This window comes from Pleurodeles waltl, chromosome 4_2 (genome assembly GCF_031143425.1).
Source record: "Pleurodeles waltl isolate 20211129_DDA chromosome 4_2, aPleWal1.hap1.20221129, whole genome shotgun sequence".
In the NCBI taxonomy this organism is placed as follows: Eukaryota; Metazoa; Chordata; class Amphibia; order Caudata; family Salamandridae; genus Pleurodeles; species Pleurodeles waltl.
This window is the reverse complement of record NC_090443.1, coordinates 296,686,612-296,702,583: the sequence shown is the minus strand read 5'-3', so window position 1 is coordinate 296,702,583 and position 15,972 is coordinate 296,686,612. Positions and strand designations below refer to the sequence as shown.

General features: G+C 45.6%; 1 protein-coding gene across 6 annotated transcripts in view; it reads left to right on the top strand.

Annotated features, from left to right (window-relative positions):
• ATF7IP (activating transcription factor 7 interacting protein) overlaps positions 1-15,972 on the top strand; it is an 828,655-nt gene that overhangs the window by 343,471 nt on the left and 469,212 nt on the right. For all 6 annotated transcript variants that reach the window (XM_069231239.1, XM_069231237.1, XM_069231238.1 and 3 more), the window contains 3 exons: positions 4,190-4,335; positions 4,593-4,727; positions 5,061-5,126. In XM_069231239.1, the coding sequence (XP_069087340.1) occupies positions 4,190-4,335; positions 4,593-4,727; positions 5,061-5,126 (347 nt within the window). The remainder of the gene's footprint in view (positions 1-4,189; positions 4,336-4,592; positions 4,728-5,060; positions 5,127-15,972) is intronic.

The window sequence follows — 15,972 nt, the reverse complement described above, 5'->3', positions numbered from 1 at the left end:
CTGTCTTCAGAGTGGTCTTATGGGATCGTTCCAGATTATGTGGCTTCTCCCAAAACCTTCGTAGTCCGAGAATCCGAAACCAATTTGATACATGTTTGACCCATGGGATGGTGGCCGCTTTCGGCCTCTTTAATATATCAAGGACTGAATCTCTATATACGGAAAGTTCCGGAACAGTCCAAATTCTCACCCAGTATAACAAGGGTCTTAAGGCTATCAAATCAGCTATACGATTAAGACCTAGGTCCAGGAACATAGGAGACAGGGGTGTACTACGGGGACACGCAACTAGAACCCTAGCAAAGTTATTTTCTCCTACGATAGTCTCTTGCTCTCGGAAAATCCCCGTAGTTCAGCACCATAGACAGCAGCGCCCTGCGTCTGTGCCAAATAAATTTTAATGGCTGGGGATTCGGCGTTTGATAAAGAATTCCTATAGAAGCGCAGGATAGCAGCCGCTCTCTGCTGCAAGAGCCCGGTACTTTTATTGATCTGTTCCTCCCAGTGCAAATTGTTAGATAGCCTCACGCCCAAATAATCTATGGTCTTAACTTTGCTTAATGGGGCCCCGTCCAAATTGATGGTACATCTCCGACAAGAGCCAGAGGCAAGCACCATCAATTTTGTTTTATTAACATTCAGTTCTAGGCCATGATCATCACAAAAGGATTTAAATCTGTCTACAAGGATTTGGAGGCCCATGGGAGTCTTAAATTAAAAGGGAATCATCAGCGAATAGTAATATTGTGATCTTCTGCTCGTTCAGGGCAGGGGCATCATTAGACCATGAAGTCAAAATTTATACCACCTTGTTAATGAATAAAGTAAATAAAATAAGGGCCAAAACACAACCCTGACGGACTCCCCTCTGTATAGTAATTTTATCTGACAATTCTCCTTGATCGCCTCATCGTGCTTGTGCATACGTGTTAGCATGTAAGCGCTGTAAAAGGAGGACAATATTAGTAGGGACGCCCATCAGGAATAATGCTTCCCAAAGCTTTTCCCTTGAAACCAGGTCGAAAGCAGATCCGAGGTCCACAAAAACGATGTATAGAGATTGTTTGGCTAGAACCACATATTTCCAGTACAAGAGAACCAGCCTGAAAGCTTGATCTATTGTACTGGTTCGAGGGCGAAAGCCGGCTTGCAACGTAGAGAGGGCCTGGTGATCTTGGACCCAGCTTACTAACCTCTCTAGCAATTGCTTAGCAAAAAATGTCTGCAAATTATCAATCAAGCTTATAGGTCTATAATTGACAGGAGAATTTGCATTGCCCCTTTTGAAAATGGGAATTATTTCAGCGCCCTTCCAGGTATTAGGGATTTCTCCGCTTGCGGCAATTTTATTTGAAATCAGATTGATATACCAGGACCAGATAGTTATTTCAGATTTGTATAGATCTCCTTGTATCTTGTCAGGCCCGGGAGCTTTGCCGGGTTTCATGGAATTAATAGCAGCTTTAGTTTCCTCTATAGAGAAGAGTGGATCGGGACAATTACCCATCCAACCGTGAGGTAGTTGAATCACACATTGGGGAGTGGCCAATTAAGGCAATGCAAGGAGCTGCATAAAGTTGAGAGAAGTGGTCCACCCAGATCTCAGGTTGGTTATAATTCTTTATGCACCTCCTGCCCTCTCCTTGCCCTCTGGAGAGTAATTCCGAAAACATCATGTTATTATTTTTTGTTACAAGAACCAATAAATAATCACTATCCAGATAGTTTCTTGTATCCAAATATGCTGCGAAAAAGCAAATAAAACTCTTACCTAGCAAAGAATAAGAGGTGAGCGGCTGCTGCCCTTTATTGGGAAAGGTTCCCAAATGCAGAGATTTGTATACCACTCTCATAGAGGTCTATACATACTTTTAATAGGCACTGTTGCCTTGACTCGGATTCTAGAGTGGATGCCCAATTATGGCACGTCTCCTTGGGATACCTGTATGCATAAGTTATTAAGCTTGTTTTTAAGATTCTTCTTCCTTCACATTCTTCTTTGGGATTAGTTGCTATTCTATTCAGTGTTTATGGTTATCAGTGCACAGCTCCTGAAGGAAATGGAACGGTTGCTTACCTCTAATCCTAGTTTTCCTTTAGGGGAATTTCCATTGGAGTCATAACCCACCTTCTTTGGAAGTGATTACTGTTGATAAATTAATGTTTCTATGTATATTAGTATCCTTTAAGTTGTTAAAAAAAACTGTAGCAACTGCCAGTTTGAGAGCATGAACCTGGAAGCCGCAGTGTCAGACTTTCACTTTATATGACTGGAGACTGCATCCCCAAATTGTCCTCCTTTCTTCCCTTATCTGAAAATAAAGTTTGTGAAAGGAGCTTTTTCTTTGTGGTTTACTACTCTGGTGACATGTTTTTAAATAATTGGAAGTGGTTAACTGCCTCTTTTTACAGGATGTTAAATTATTTATTTTTAAATGAGAATTTTTGGCCTTTCTAGGAAAGGCTAATGCGAGATATGTGTATTTTGTTTTGTGGGATCCCACGTGTGGTCAGGACTAAAAAGTGGTTGTGATTTGTATGGAGATTTTCTCGGAGACCTCATATTACAGGTAAGCAGACATCCCTTCTCAACGGCCTCCTCATATGAGTTCAACCAGGCGGTGCTTTATTTGAGCAGCATGGCCACACTGAAGCAACCATTGAAACTTGAAACAACAAGAGGGAGTCCAGTCCACGTAACTGCTTGGTTTTGGGTCGTCTTGAAACATTCTTTACCTTTTTTGCACGCAGTGATTTTGACTCGTGGTGCATGCTGCAGATTCTTCTGCTTGATAAGGCTCTATTAATGACAATTTTATTAGCTTTAAAGCTAAAGAGAAGAAGGTTTCGGTTTGGAAACTGACTTAGAAGAATGCTCTGTGCTGATCTGTCTAGGACATTCCAGGCAGAAATATTTGTAATTACTTTTTACTTGGACCAGTTATTTCCTGCTCTCAGTCCACCTCATAAGCGATTTAATAGCCTCCTTTATTTGCTTCAAGCAGGCAAACACTCCCAACAGAAAAATGTAGGGCTTGTCGGATACACAGAACTTTCCAAAGTTTTCACTTGCTCCTACCTAGACATGGGATAGCTATGTGGCATGTTAGATCAGCAGTGTTGTGCCCAGTGCTTAATTTGTAGATAAAAACGTGCCGGTGCTCAAAGCTCTCTTCTTAAACACGCGGCTGCTGCAATAAAATGTGCAAGCAGGGATTACTGAGGCAGCGTAATCCCGAAGCACTCTCGGGCCTCATTAATCCATTTACAGCCACTCCCTGCCCCTTCAGCTCACTCTTCGAGCATCCTGCTTTTCCCCTTTCTGGCGCTTTTCAGTTTTTCTCTTCACCTGTCCTGCCTGTATGTGTCTTTTGCTCGCAGTAAATGCTTCAAGCAAAAAAAAAATACGCGCCGGCCCTCAAAAATAAGTGCCGGTGCTCCGCAGCGAAACCAGCAACCACAAATTATGCATTGGTTGTGCAACACAGTTAGGGTGCTCCACTACCTTTTTTAACTGTCTGATTTGTTGAGGGGTTTTAAAATATAACTAATATGTTTAAGAATAGCACATGCCCAGCAACCAGTGAAAACGTGCATTCCAAAAAACAGATACCCCTGGTTTAAAATTAGCTAATTATTTGTGCACCCGATTAAAGATGGAACCGGAACCATATATACATTTATTTGCATCTTCTCAAATAATCGTACTCCTTACTTCAAAGAATTCTTATCTAATTCTCTCACTTCAGAACAGGATATGAAGCTTTTCCTGCTCTCATATAGTTAAAGTGATCATGTGCATTTAAGTGGTTCACACTTCAACTTAGAACGACTGGGGTTCTGCTCATCTGGTGCAATCTTATGATATTGATAGACAGCCGCAGTAATACATCCAATGGAAGAAATGTATTCAAACAATCTGCATGGCTGGTGAAGTGACCTAGTGGCCTTTCTACTTCACTTTTATGCTCTTGAACAAAAGCCTTTCACATTTTTTTTTTACCTGTGCAAGGTACCAAGAGTGGGTTGTCAAAAATGTGAAACTATGCTACCTTTTCCTGTCTTCCCATGTAATGCAAGCTTTGTACTAATATGAGTATGCTACTTTGAACGAGATGCATCTGAATCAGAAATTTGCTGTCTGGTGGTTGTCACCTTTCAGAGCTCTCAATTTACCACCTTCTTCCAGGTGAAGCAGCCCGCAGAAAACGCTCAAAGTCAGAAGATATAGATAGCACACAATCTAAACGTCGTCGTTATGAGTCTGAAGAATATGAAGCAGAACTCCAGGTGAAGATTGCAACACGTTCTGACATTGACCAGAAACTGCAGAAGGTAACTTTGAAATTGGGAAATTGGCATGTATCTCTTCATTCTACGTGTTTGCAACATATGCATTCGGGTATTTGGGGTGTGCTGAGGACACACGTTGCTAAATTAGTGTTTTGTGTAACTGGGTTACTACTAAAATCCCATATATAGTTGTCCCCATTTATTCATCCCATTATGCTCTTCTCTTATTTATGATTTCACTTCTCAGTTTTCCTGACTATTATCTATCCTTCTTGGCTGATAATTGCATTTTCTTGCAGGTCATCCAAAGGCTTCTGGAAGAGAAGCTCTGTGCACTGCAGTGCTCAGTCTTCGACAAGGCACTGGCAGATCTTAAATCTAGGGTAGAGAAGATAGAGTGCAAGAAGCATGAGAGCGTTCTGAGTGGCATGCAGGTGAGGTAACACCAGTGACCCTCGATGTGCTTCCGATTCACGTTGTCATTGACCACCCAACAGTGTAATCAATTTAATTTCTTAAATATAAAGATTATCTTGTACAGCATTTCACCTTTGTCTCAGTTTTAGCTATTGAATTTATAAGGTCGTTGTAGGCTCTGTGCCAATGATTAAGCATTTTTATAAAAATGTTGATATAGCCTTCTCTCCTGCAGTATTACAGGGAGTAGCCATACCTTGGATTGAGCTCTTTGACAGCTGATGTCCTGCACCTGCTATAATAGTTTATTTTTTATTCTGAATGATTTTTGCACTTTATGTTTGTTTCAGGCAAAAATTGCCAGGTTGTCGAGGCGATTTGGAGCAGCCAGAGAAGACTTGAAAAAACGCCAGGAGGTAGGGGGTGGGGCGGGGGAGTGGTGAATACAATACCAACAGACGTCTATTGTGTAGTTCCTACAGGGTATGCGTTTGAGGTGTAACTGTCACCTTTGGCCATTTATTTTGTGGATCATGTAGCAAAGATGACTTTCTGTGACTGAAATATAATTAGTTATATCATACTATTTGACACATAGCTGTCACATTCCTTCTCCCACATTTACTCTCGAAACAAAGGATAACCTTCACTCTTCACATGATGTAGTATTTTCTTTACTAAAGAGCTGATTTGTCACTAAATTGATTTTCCACCATGTTCTCTTGCAGTAGGGAATGTAGCAGATGGAGGAGAAATGGCCGTCAGCACATATTAAAGCTCTTACTCCAGTATTGAATCTTTCATAGATTCACATGCTTAATTAATTTCCTGACATCGAAGAGGGAGTCCCATGGTACCATTCAAAAGCAATGTAATGCTAAAGGTACTGGAAAGGCCATACAACCTTCAGTTTAGTAACACATAGCAGGAAGTTGGCTCTGTATATACTATCTCAAAGTGAGAGATAATGTGGACAGAGTCCATGGGTTCCCCTTAGAGGTTGATAGTGGCAAAATTAGATAATACTAGTGCTCTATTTTGTGGTCGTGTGGTCAAGCAGTAGGCTTATCAGAGGGTAGTGTTAAGCATTTGTTGTACACACACAGGCAATAAATAAGGATCACACACTCAGAGACTTAACTCCAGGCCAATATGTTTTTATATAGAAAACAAATATTTTCTTAATTTATTTTAGAACCACAGGACTCAGAATTTAGGTAAGTACATACATTGTAAGGTACTTCACACAGGTAAATATGGAACTTAGAATTAAAACCTTATCGTATACATTTTTGGCAAAAATGGCAATAAGCTATTTTAAAAGTGGATACAGTGCAAAAATCAACAGTTCATGGGGGAGGCAAGTTTTGGTTAGTTTCTCAGGTAAGTAAAGCACTTACAAGTTCAGTCTCCTGGGCATAGGCAGCCCACTGTTGGGGCTTCAAGTCAACCCCAAACACCCAGAACCAGCAACACCGGGCCACTCAGGTGCAGAGGTCAAAGTAGTGCCCAAATAACATAGGAGCCTATGGAGAACAGGGGTGCTCCGGTTCCAGTCTGCTAGCAGATGAGTACATGCGTCCCCAGGGAGCAGACCAGGGGGGGTTCTGTAGAGCACGTGGGCAGCCGGGTGCAGTGTGTGAACAAGGTGTTGTGTTGTTGATAGGAAACAATGGAGAGACCTGGGGGTCACTCTGGCGATGTAGGCAGGGCACCAGGGTGCTTCTCAGGCCAGCCACCAACTGGGCTAGGATGAGGGCCGCCTGCTGGTCACTCCTGCACTGGTGGTTGGTTCCTCTCGGTCCTTGGGGCTGCGGGTGCAGTGCTTCTTCCAGGCGTCTGGTTCCTTTGTTACTGGACAGTTGCGGTCAGGGGGAGCCTCTGGATCCTCTCTCCAGGCGTCGCTGTGAGGGTGCAGGGAGGTCGACTCAGGGTGTCCACGTCTTTGGAGTCGCCTGGGGTCCTCTCTGCAGTGTTGGTTCTTCTGGACATGAGCAAGGGTGTCGGGTGCAGTGTGCTGTTCCCGCTGGATGCGTCGCTGTGCAGGTGCTCTGAATCTGGAGACAGCCGGAAGGGCTGGGGCCAAGTTAGTTGTTGTGTCCTTCGTCTCTGTGGGGCTTTCAGGTCAGCAGTCCTTCTTTCTTCAGGTTGCAGGAACCTGATTTCCTGGTTTCAGGGTCGCCCCAAAACACTAAATTTAGGGGAGTGTTTAGGTCTGGGGGGCAGTAGCCAATGTCTACTGTCCTGGAGGGTGGCTACACCCTCTTTGTGCCTCTTCTTTGTGGGGAGGGGGTTCAAAGTTGGGTCCAAGGTAGCCCACTGTTGGGGGTGCAAGGCAACCCCAAAGTTCCCACACCAGCAGCTCAGGGCCGGTCAGGTGCAGAGGTCAAAGTGTTGCCCAAAACACATAGGCTTCAATGGAAATAGGGGTGCCCCGGTTCCAGTCTGCCAGCAGGTAAGTACCCGTGTCCTCGGAGGGCATACCAAGGGGGGTTTGTAGGGCACCGGGGGGGACCCAAGCAGGCACAGGAAGTACACCCTCAGCGGCACAGGGGCGGGTGGGTGCAGAGTGCAAACAGGCATCGGGTTTCAGATAGGAATCATTGGGGAGACCCGGGGGTCTCTTCAACGAGGCAGGCAGGCACAGGGGGGGCTCCTCGGGGTAGCCACCACCTGGGTCAGGCAGAGGGTCGTCTGGGGGTCACTCCTGCACTGGAGTTCGCTTCCTTCAGGTCCTGGGGGCTGCGGGTGCAGTGTTGGTTCCAGGCGTCGGGTTCCTTGTTACAGGCAGTCGCGGTCAGGGGGAGCCTCTAGATTTTCTCTGCAGGCGTCGCTGTGGGGCTTATGGGGGTCAACTCTGGCTACTCATGGGTTCGCAGTTGCCGGGGAGTCCTCCCTGTAGTGTTAGTTTTCCGCAGGTCGAGCTGGGGGCGTTGGGTGCAGAGTGGCAAGTCTCACGCTTCCGGGGGGAAACTTGGGCTCTTTAAAGTTGCTTCTTTGTTGCAGAAAGTTGCAGTTTCTTGAACAGGGTTGCTAATCTCGGGAGCTTCTTGGTCCTTTAGATGCAGGGCAGTCCTCTGAGGCTTCAGAGGTCGCTGGTCCCTGTTGGATGCGTAGCTGTTGCAGTTTTTGTTGAAGTAGGGAGACAGGCCTGTGGGGCTGGGGCCAAATCAGTTGTCGTCTCCGTCTTCACTGCAGGGCTTCAGTTCACCAGTCCTTCTTCTTTAGGTTGCAGGAATCTAGTGTTCGATGGCATATGTTGCTGCAGATACACATGTTGAGCACAGTCCGCTGCCTGGTGTTGGGCTCGGAGTATTACAAGTTGTTTTTCTTCGAAGAAGTCTTTTTTGGTCACGGGACCGAAGGACTCCTCCCTCTTCGGCTCCATTGCGCATGGGCGTCGACTCCCTCTTAGATTGTTTTTTTCCGCTGTCGGGTTCGGACGTGTTCCTTTTCGCTCCGTGTTTCGGTTCGGAAAGTTAGTCAGAATCTCGGAAGAAAGCGTCGGTATTGTTCCGTTCGGTATCGGGATAGTTAGGTACATCGACACCGATCATCGGAAGACTTTGGGGTAGCTTCGATCCCCCATCTGGGCCTGGTCGGCCCGACCGCGTGTGACGCCGAAGCCGATGGAACGGACCCTGTTCCGTTTCTGCCCAAAATGTCACAGTAAGTATCCTTATACAGATCAGCACTTGGTCTGTAACTTGTGCTTGTCCCCCGAGCACAAGGAGGATACCTGTGAGGCCTGTCGAGCCTTCCGGTCCAGAAAAACACTCCGGGACCGAAGAGCCAGGCGTCTACAAATGGCGTCCACGCCGACAAAACAACGTTTCGACGACGAAGAGGAAACATTCTCGGTTCCGGACTCAGAATCCGGAGACTCCGACGTCGAACAACAAACAGTGAGTAAGACGTCGAAAATAAAGACCATCGAAAAAACAAAAGCCCAGGGGACGCCACTGCCAACAGGCCATGGCTCGACCCATAAAACCGGCGACCCGTCGAAGGCGCCGAAAAAGGGCACGCCCATAGCGAAGACACCCGACTCCGGTCGAGGGACCGCCATGGAGCAACCTCGGAGCCGAGATAGCGGCTCCGAGAAGCAAAAACAAGATGCCGGCACCGAAAAACATCGGCACCGAGACACACTGCCGAAAGCCACAAAAATTCAGTCGGTACCGAAGCCGAAAAAAGATTCTCTCTCGGCGCCGAAAAGTTCCACACCTCCTTCCTACACAGAGGAACATGGAATAAGTGGCCAGATGCACAGATTTGGACAAGAGCTCCAAAGTGTAGAATCAGACTACACACAAAAGAGACTGTACATCCAACAAGACACAGGGAAGATATCAACCCTTCCCCCAATAATGAGAAAAAGAAGGATCGGATTTCTCAAGGATGACGCACAACCACAAGCCAAAGTGGTTAAAAAAGTCACGCCTCCGCCCTCTCCACCACAACAGGCATCGCCGGCACAAACTCCGCCACAAATGCACTCACCAGCGCAAACTACTATAAGTCAAGATAATCAGGATCAAGACGCTTGGGACTTATACGACACCCCAGTGCCGGACAATGATCCCGATTCATACCCCACAAAGCCGTCACCGCCAGAGGACAGTACCTCATACTCGCAACTGGTGGCTAGGGCAGCAGAATTCCACAATGTCCAACTGCATTCCGATCCTATAGAGGATGATTTTTTATTTAACACCCTCTCGGCTACACATAGCCAATATCAATGTCTCCCAATGCTACCAGGGATGTTACGGCACGCCAAACAAATTTTTGAAGAGCCCGTAAAATCAAGAGCCATCACCCCAAGGGTGGATAAGAAATATAAACCACCACCCACAGACCCAGTGTTTATTACTTCGCAGTTACCACCTGACTCCGTAGTAGTAGGTGCAGCTCGCAAAAGAGCAAATTCCCATACATCTGGCGACGCCCCACCTCCGGACAAAGAAAGCCGAAAATTTGATGCGGCAGGAAAAAGAGTCGCATCACAGGCAGCCAACCAATGGCGCATCGCAAATTCTCAAGCGCTGCTAGCCCGATATGACCGCGCACACTGGGATGAGATGCAACTTCTCATAGACCATCTTCCCCAGGAATACCAAAAAAGGGCGCAGCAAATAGTTGAAGAGGGACAAACGATCTCGAACAATCAAATCCGCTCTTCAATGGACGCAGCCGATACTGCAGCAAGAACAGTCAACACTGCTGTCACCATAAGGAGACACGCATGGCTCCGCACTTCAGGGTTCAAACCTGAAATCCAGCAGGCTGTCCTTAATATGCCCTTCAACGAAAAACAACTTTTTGGCCTTGAAGTGGACACAGCCATTGAAAAACTTAAAAAGGACACAGACACGGCCAAAGCCATGGGCGCACTCTACTCCCCGCAGAGCAGAGGCTCTTTTAGAAAAACTCCATTTAGAGGGGGGTTTCGTGGCCAACCCGCAGACACCACCAGCCAACAAACAAGAACCACACCCTATCAGGGTTCATTCCAAAGGGGAGGTTTCAGGGGATATAGAGGGGGTCAATTCCCAAGGAGTAGGGGAAAATTCCAAACTCCAAAAACACCTCCACCTAAACAGTGACTTTCAAGTCACACAACCCCTTCACTCAACACCAGTGGGGGGAAGACTAAGCCAATTCTAACAATCTTGGCAGCAGATTACAACAGACAATTGGGTACTAGCAATAATCCAACATGGCTATTGCATAGAATTCCACAAATTCCCACCAAACATCCCTCCAAAAACACGCAAAATGTCACTACAACATTTAGAACTTTTAGGACTAGAAGTTCAAGCACTACTGCAAAAGGATGCAATAGAATTAGTACCAGTACAACAAAAAAACACAGGAGTTTACTCCCTGTACTTTCTAATTCCAAAAAAAGACAAAACATTAAGACCAATATTAGATCTCAGGACACTAAATACCTACATCATATCGGACCACTTTCACATGGTCACACTACAAGACATCATTCCACTGCTCAAACAGCAAGATTACATGACCACATTAGACCTAAAAGATGCGTACATTCATATACCGATACATCCTTCTCACAGAAAGTACCTAAGGTTCGTATTCAAAGGAATACATTACCAATTCAAGGTGTTGCCATTCGGAATAACAACTGCACCAAGAGTATTCACAAAATGTCTAGCAGTAGTAGCAGCACATATCAGGAGACAACGAATACATGTGTTTCCTTACCTAGACGATTGGCTAATCAAGACCAACACAGTAAGAAAGTGCACAAACAACACCACATATGTCATACAAACCCTTCACAAACTGGGTTTCTCCATCAACTATACAAAGTCACACCTCGAACCGTGTCAGACACAACAGTATCTAGGGGCAACCATCAACACATCAAAAGGAATTGCCACTCCAAGTCCACAAAGAGTTCAAGCATTCCACAAGGTAATAAGTGCTATGTTTCCAAACCAAAAGATACAAGCAAAATTTGTGCTAAAACTTCTAGGCATGATGTCATCATGCATAGCCATTGTCCCAAACGCAAGACTACACATGCGACCCTTACAACAGTGCCTAGCATCACAATGGTCACAAGCACAGGGTCAACTTCTAGATCTGGTGTTGGTAGACCGCCAAACATACCTCTCGCTTCTATGGTGGAACAGCAACAATTTAAACAAAGGGCGGACATTTCAGGACCCAGTGCCTCAATACGTTATAACAACAGATGCTTCCATGACAGGGTGGGGAGCACACCTCAATCACCACAGCATTCAAGGACAATGGGACGTACACCAAACAAAATTTCATATAAATTACCTAGAACTGTTAGCAGTATTTCTAGCGTTAAAAGCCTTTCAACCCATAATAACACACAAATACATTCTTGTCAAAACAGACAACATGACAACAATGTATTATTTAAACAAACAAGGAGGAACACACTCAACACAATTGTGTCTCCTAACACAAAAAATATGGCAGTGGGCGATTCACAACCACATTCGCCTAATAGCACAATTTATTCCAGGGATCCAAAACCAACTAGCAGACAACCTTTCGCGAGATCACCAACAAGTCCACGAATGGGAAATTCACCCCCAAGTTCTGAACAATTACTTTCAAATTTGGGGAACACCCCAGATAGATTTGTTCACAACAAAAGAAAACGCAAAATGCCAAAACTTCGCATCCAGGTACCCACACCGCGAATCACAAGGCAATGCTCTATGGATGAGTTGGTCAGGGATATTTGCATACGCTTTTCCCCCTCTCCCTCTCCTTCCATATCTAGTAAACAAATTGAGTCAAAACCAACTCAAACTCATACTGATAGCACCCACATGTGCAACACAACCTTGGTATACAACTCTACTAGACCTTTCACTAGTACCGCATGTCAAACTACCCAACAGACCAGATCTGTTAACACAACACAAACAACAGATCAGGCATCCAAACCCAGCATCATTGAATCTAGCAATTTGGCTCCTGAAATCCTAGAATTCGGACACTTAGACCTCACACAAGAATGTATGGAGGTCATAAAACAAGCTAGAAAAGCTTCCACTAGACACTGCTATGCATCTAAGTGGAAAAGATTTGTTTGCTACTGCCATACCAATCAAATCCAACCATTGCATGCCTCTACAAAGGACATAGTGGGATACTTACTACATTTGCAAAAAGCAACCCTCGCTTTTTCATCTATAAAAATACACCTCGCAGCAATATCTGCTTACCTACAAACTACTCATTCATCGTCTCTATTTAGAATACCAGTTATTAAAGCATTCATGGAAGGGCTAAAAAGAATTATACCACCAAGAACACCACCAGTTCCTTCATGGAACCTTAACATCGTCTTAACAAGACTCATGGGTCCACCTTTTGAACCCATGCATTCCTGTGAAATGCAATATTTAACGTGGAAAGTCGCATTTCTCATTGCAATCACATCCCTCAGAAGAGTAAGTGAAATACAGGCATTTACCATACAAGAACCATTTATTCAAATACACAAAAATAAAATAGTTCTAAGAACAAATCCAAAATTTCTACCAAAAGTAATCTCACCATTCCATTTAAATCAAACAGTAGAATTACCAGTGTTCTTCCCACAGCCAGATTCCGTGGCTGAAAGGGCACTACATACATTAGACATCAAAAGAGCACTAATGTACTACATTGACAGAACAAAGTTAATCAGGAAAACAAAACAACTGTTCATAGCTTTTCAAAAACCACACATAGGAAATCCAATCTCTAAACAAGGCATTGCTAGATGGATAGTCAGATGTATTCAAACATGCTATCTTAAAGCCAAGAGAGAATTGCCTATTACACCAAAGGCACACTCAACCAGAAAGAAAGGTGCTACAATGGCCTTTCTAGGAAACATTCCCATGAGCGAAATATGTAAGGCTGCAACCTGGTCTACGCCTCATACATTTACTAAACACTACTGTGTAGATGTACTAAATGCACAACAAGCTACAGTGGGCCAAGCTGTACTAAGAACATTATTCCAAACTACTTCAACTCCTACAGGCTAAACCACCGCTTTTAGGGGAGGTAACTGCTTTATAGTCTATGCTCAACATGTGTATCTGCAGCAACATATGCCATCGAACTGAAAATGTCACTTACCCAGTGTACATCTGTTCGTGGCATTTGTCGCTGCAGATTCACATGTGCCCTCCCGCCTCCCCGGGAAGCCTGTAGCCGTTTAGAAGTAAATCTTAAATCTTAAACATTTGTACATTTGTAAATAATTATTATAAACTTTTTATGTACATACGTATTCACTCCATTGCATGGGCACTATTTATAGCAAACAACTCCAGCCTCACCCTCTGCGGGGAAAACAATCTAAGATGGAGTCGACGCCCATGCGCAATGGAGCCGAAGAGGGAGGAGTCCTTCGGTCCCGTGACCAAAAAAGACTTCTTCGAAGAAAAACAACTTGTAATACTCCGAGCCCAACACCAGGCAGCGGACTGTGCTCAACATGTGAATCTGCAGCGACTAATGCCACGAACAGATGTACACTGGGTAAGTGACATTTTCATTCCTAGGTTCTGGGGGCCCCTAAATACTGAATGTAGGGGTGTATTTAGGTCTGGGAGGGCAGTAGCCAATGGCTACTGTCCTTGAGGGTGGGTACACCCTCTTTGTGCCTCCTCCCTGAGGGGAGGGGGGCACATCCCTATTCGGGGAATCCTCCAAAATCAAGATGGAGGATTTCTAAAGCCAGCGGTCACCTCAGCTCAGGACACCTTAGGGGCTGTCCTGACTGGTGGGTGACTCCTCCTTGTTTTTCTCATTATCTCCCCTGGACTTGCCGCCAAAAGTGGGTGCTGTGTCCAGGGGGGCGGGCATCTTCGCTTGCTGGAGTGCCCTAGGGCATTGTAACACGAAGCCTGAGCCTTTGAGGCTCACTGCTAGGTGTTACAGTTCTGCAAGGGGGAGGTGTGAAGCACCTCTGCCCAGAGCAGGCTTTGTTTCTGGCCTCAGAGGGCACAAAGGCCCTCACCACATGGGGTCAGAAACTCGTCTCTCAGCAGCAGGCTGGCACAGACCAGTCAGTCCTGCACTGAACAATTGGGTAAAATACATGGGGCATCTCTAAGATGCCCTCTGTGTGCATTTTTTAATAAATCCAGCACTGGCATCAGTGTGGGTTTAGTATTCTGAGAAGTTTGATACGAAACTTCCCAGTATTCAGTGTAGCCATTATGGAGCTGTGGAGTTCGTTTTTGACAAACTCCCAGACCATATACTTAATATGGCCACAACTGTACTTACAATGTCTAAGAATGGACTTAGACACTGTAGGGGCATATTGCTCATGCAGCTATGCCCTCACCTGTGGTATAGTGCACCCTGCCTTAGGGCTGTAAGGCCTGCTAGAGGGGTGACTTACCTATGCCACAGGCAGCATTTTGTGTGCATGACATCCTGAGGGAGATGTCATGTCGACTTTGCAGATTGTGTGTGTTGGTGGGGAGAAAAAGGCAAAGTCGACATGACATCTCCCTCAGGATGTCATGCACACAAAATGCTGCCTGTGGCATAGGTAAGTCACCCCTCTAGCAGGCCTTACAGCCCTAAGGCAGGGTGCACTATACCACAGGTGAGGGTATAGCTGCATGAGCACTATACCCCTAGCGTCTAAGCCAATTCTTAGACATTGTAAGTGCAGGGTAGCCATAAAGAGTATATGGTCTGGGAGTTTGTCAAACACGACCTCCACAGTTCCATAATGGCTACACTAAATACTGGGAAGTTTCGTATTGTAAGGAAATGGCTCCCTGTTACAGTTACCCCCCCACGTTTTGCCTGATACTGATGCTGACTTGACTGAAAAGTGTGCTGGGACCCTGCTAACTAGGCCCTAGCACCAGTGTTCTTTCACCTAAAATGTACCATTGTTTCCACAATTGGCACACCCCTGGCACACAGATAAGTCCCTTGTAAAAGGTACAGGGGTACCAAGGGCCCTGTGACCAGGGAAGGTCCCTAAGAGCTGCAGCAAATGTTGTGCCACCCTAAGGGACCCCTCAACAAACACATGCACACTGCCATTGCAGATTGTGTGTGTTGGTGGGGAGAAAAAGGCAATGGCAGTGTGCATGTGTTTGTTGAGGGGTCCCTTAGGGTGGCACAACATTTGCTGCAGCTCTTAGGGACCTTCCCTGGTCACAGGGCCCTTGGTACCCCTGTACCTTTTACAGGGGACTTATCTGTGTGCCAGGGGTGTGCCAATTGTGGAAACAATGGTACATTTTAGGTGAAAGAACACTGGGGCTAGGGCCTGGTTAGCAGGGTCCCAGCACACTTTTCAGTCAAGTCAGCATCAGTATCAGGCAAAAAGTGGGGGGGGGGGGGTAACTGTAACAGGGAGCCATTTCCTTACAATACGAAACTTCCCAGTATTTAGTGTAGCCATTATGGAACTGTGGAGATCGTGTTTGACAAACTCCCAGACCATATACTCTTTATGGCTACCCTGCACTTACAATGTCTAAGAATTGGCTTAGACGCTAGGGGTATAGTGCTCGTGCAACTATGCCCTCACCTGTGGTACATTGCACCCTGCCTTAGGGCTGTAAGGGCTGCTAGAGGGGTGATTTACCTATGCCACAGGCAGTGGGATGTGGGCATGGCACCCTAAGGGGAGTGCCATGTTGACTTAGTCTTTTTCTCACCATCAGCTCACACAAGCTGTGAGGCAGTGTGCATGTGCTGAGTGAG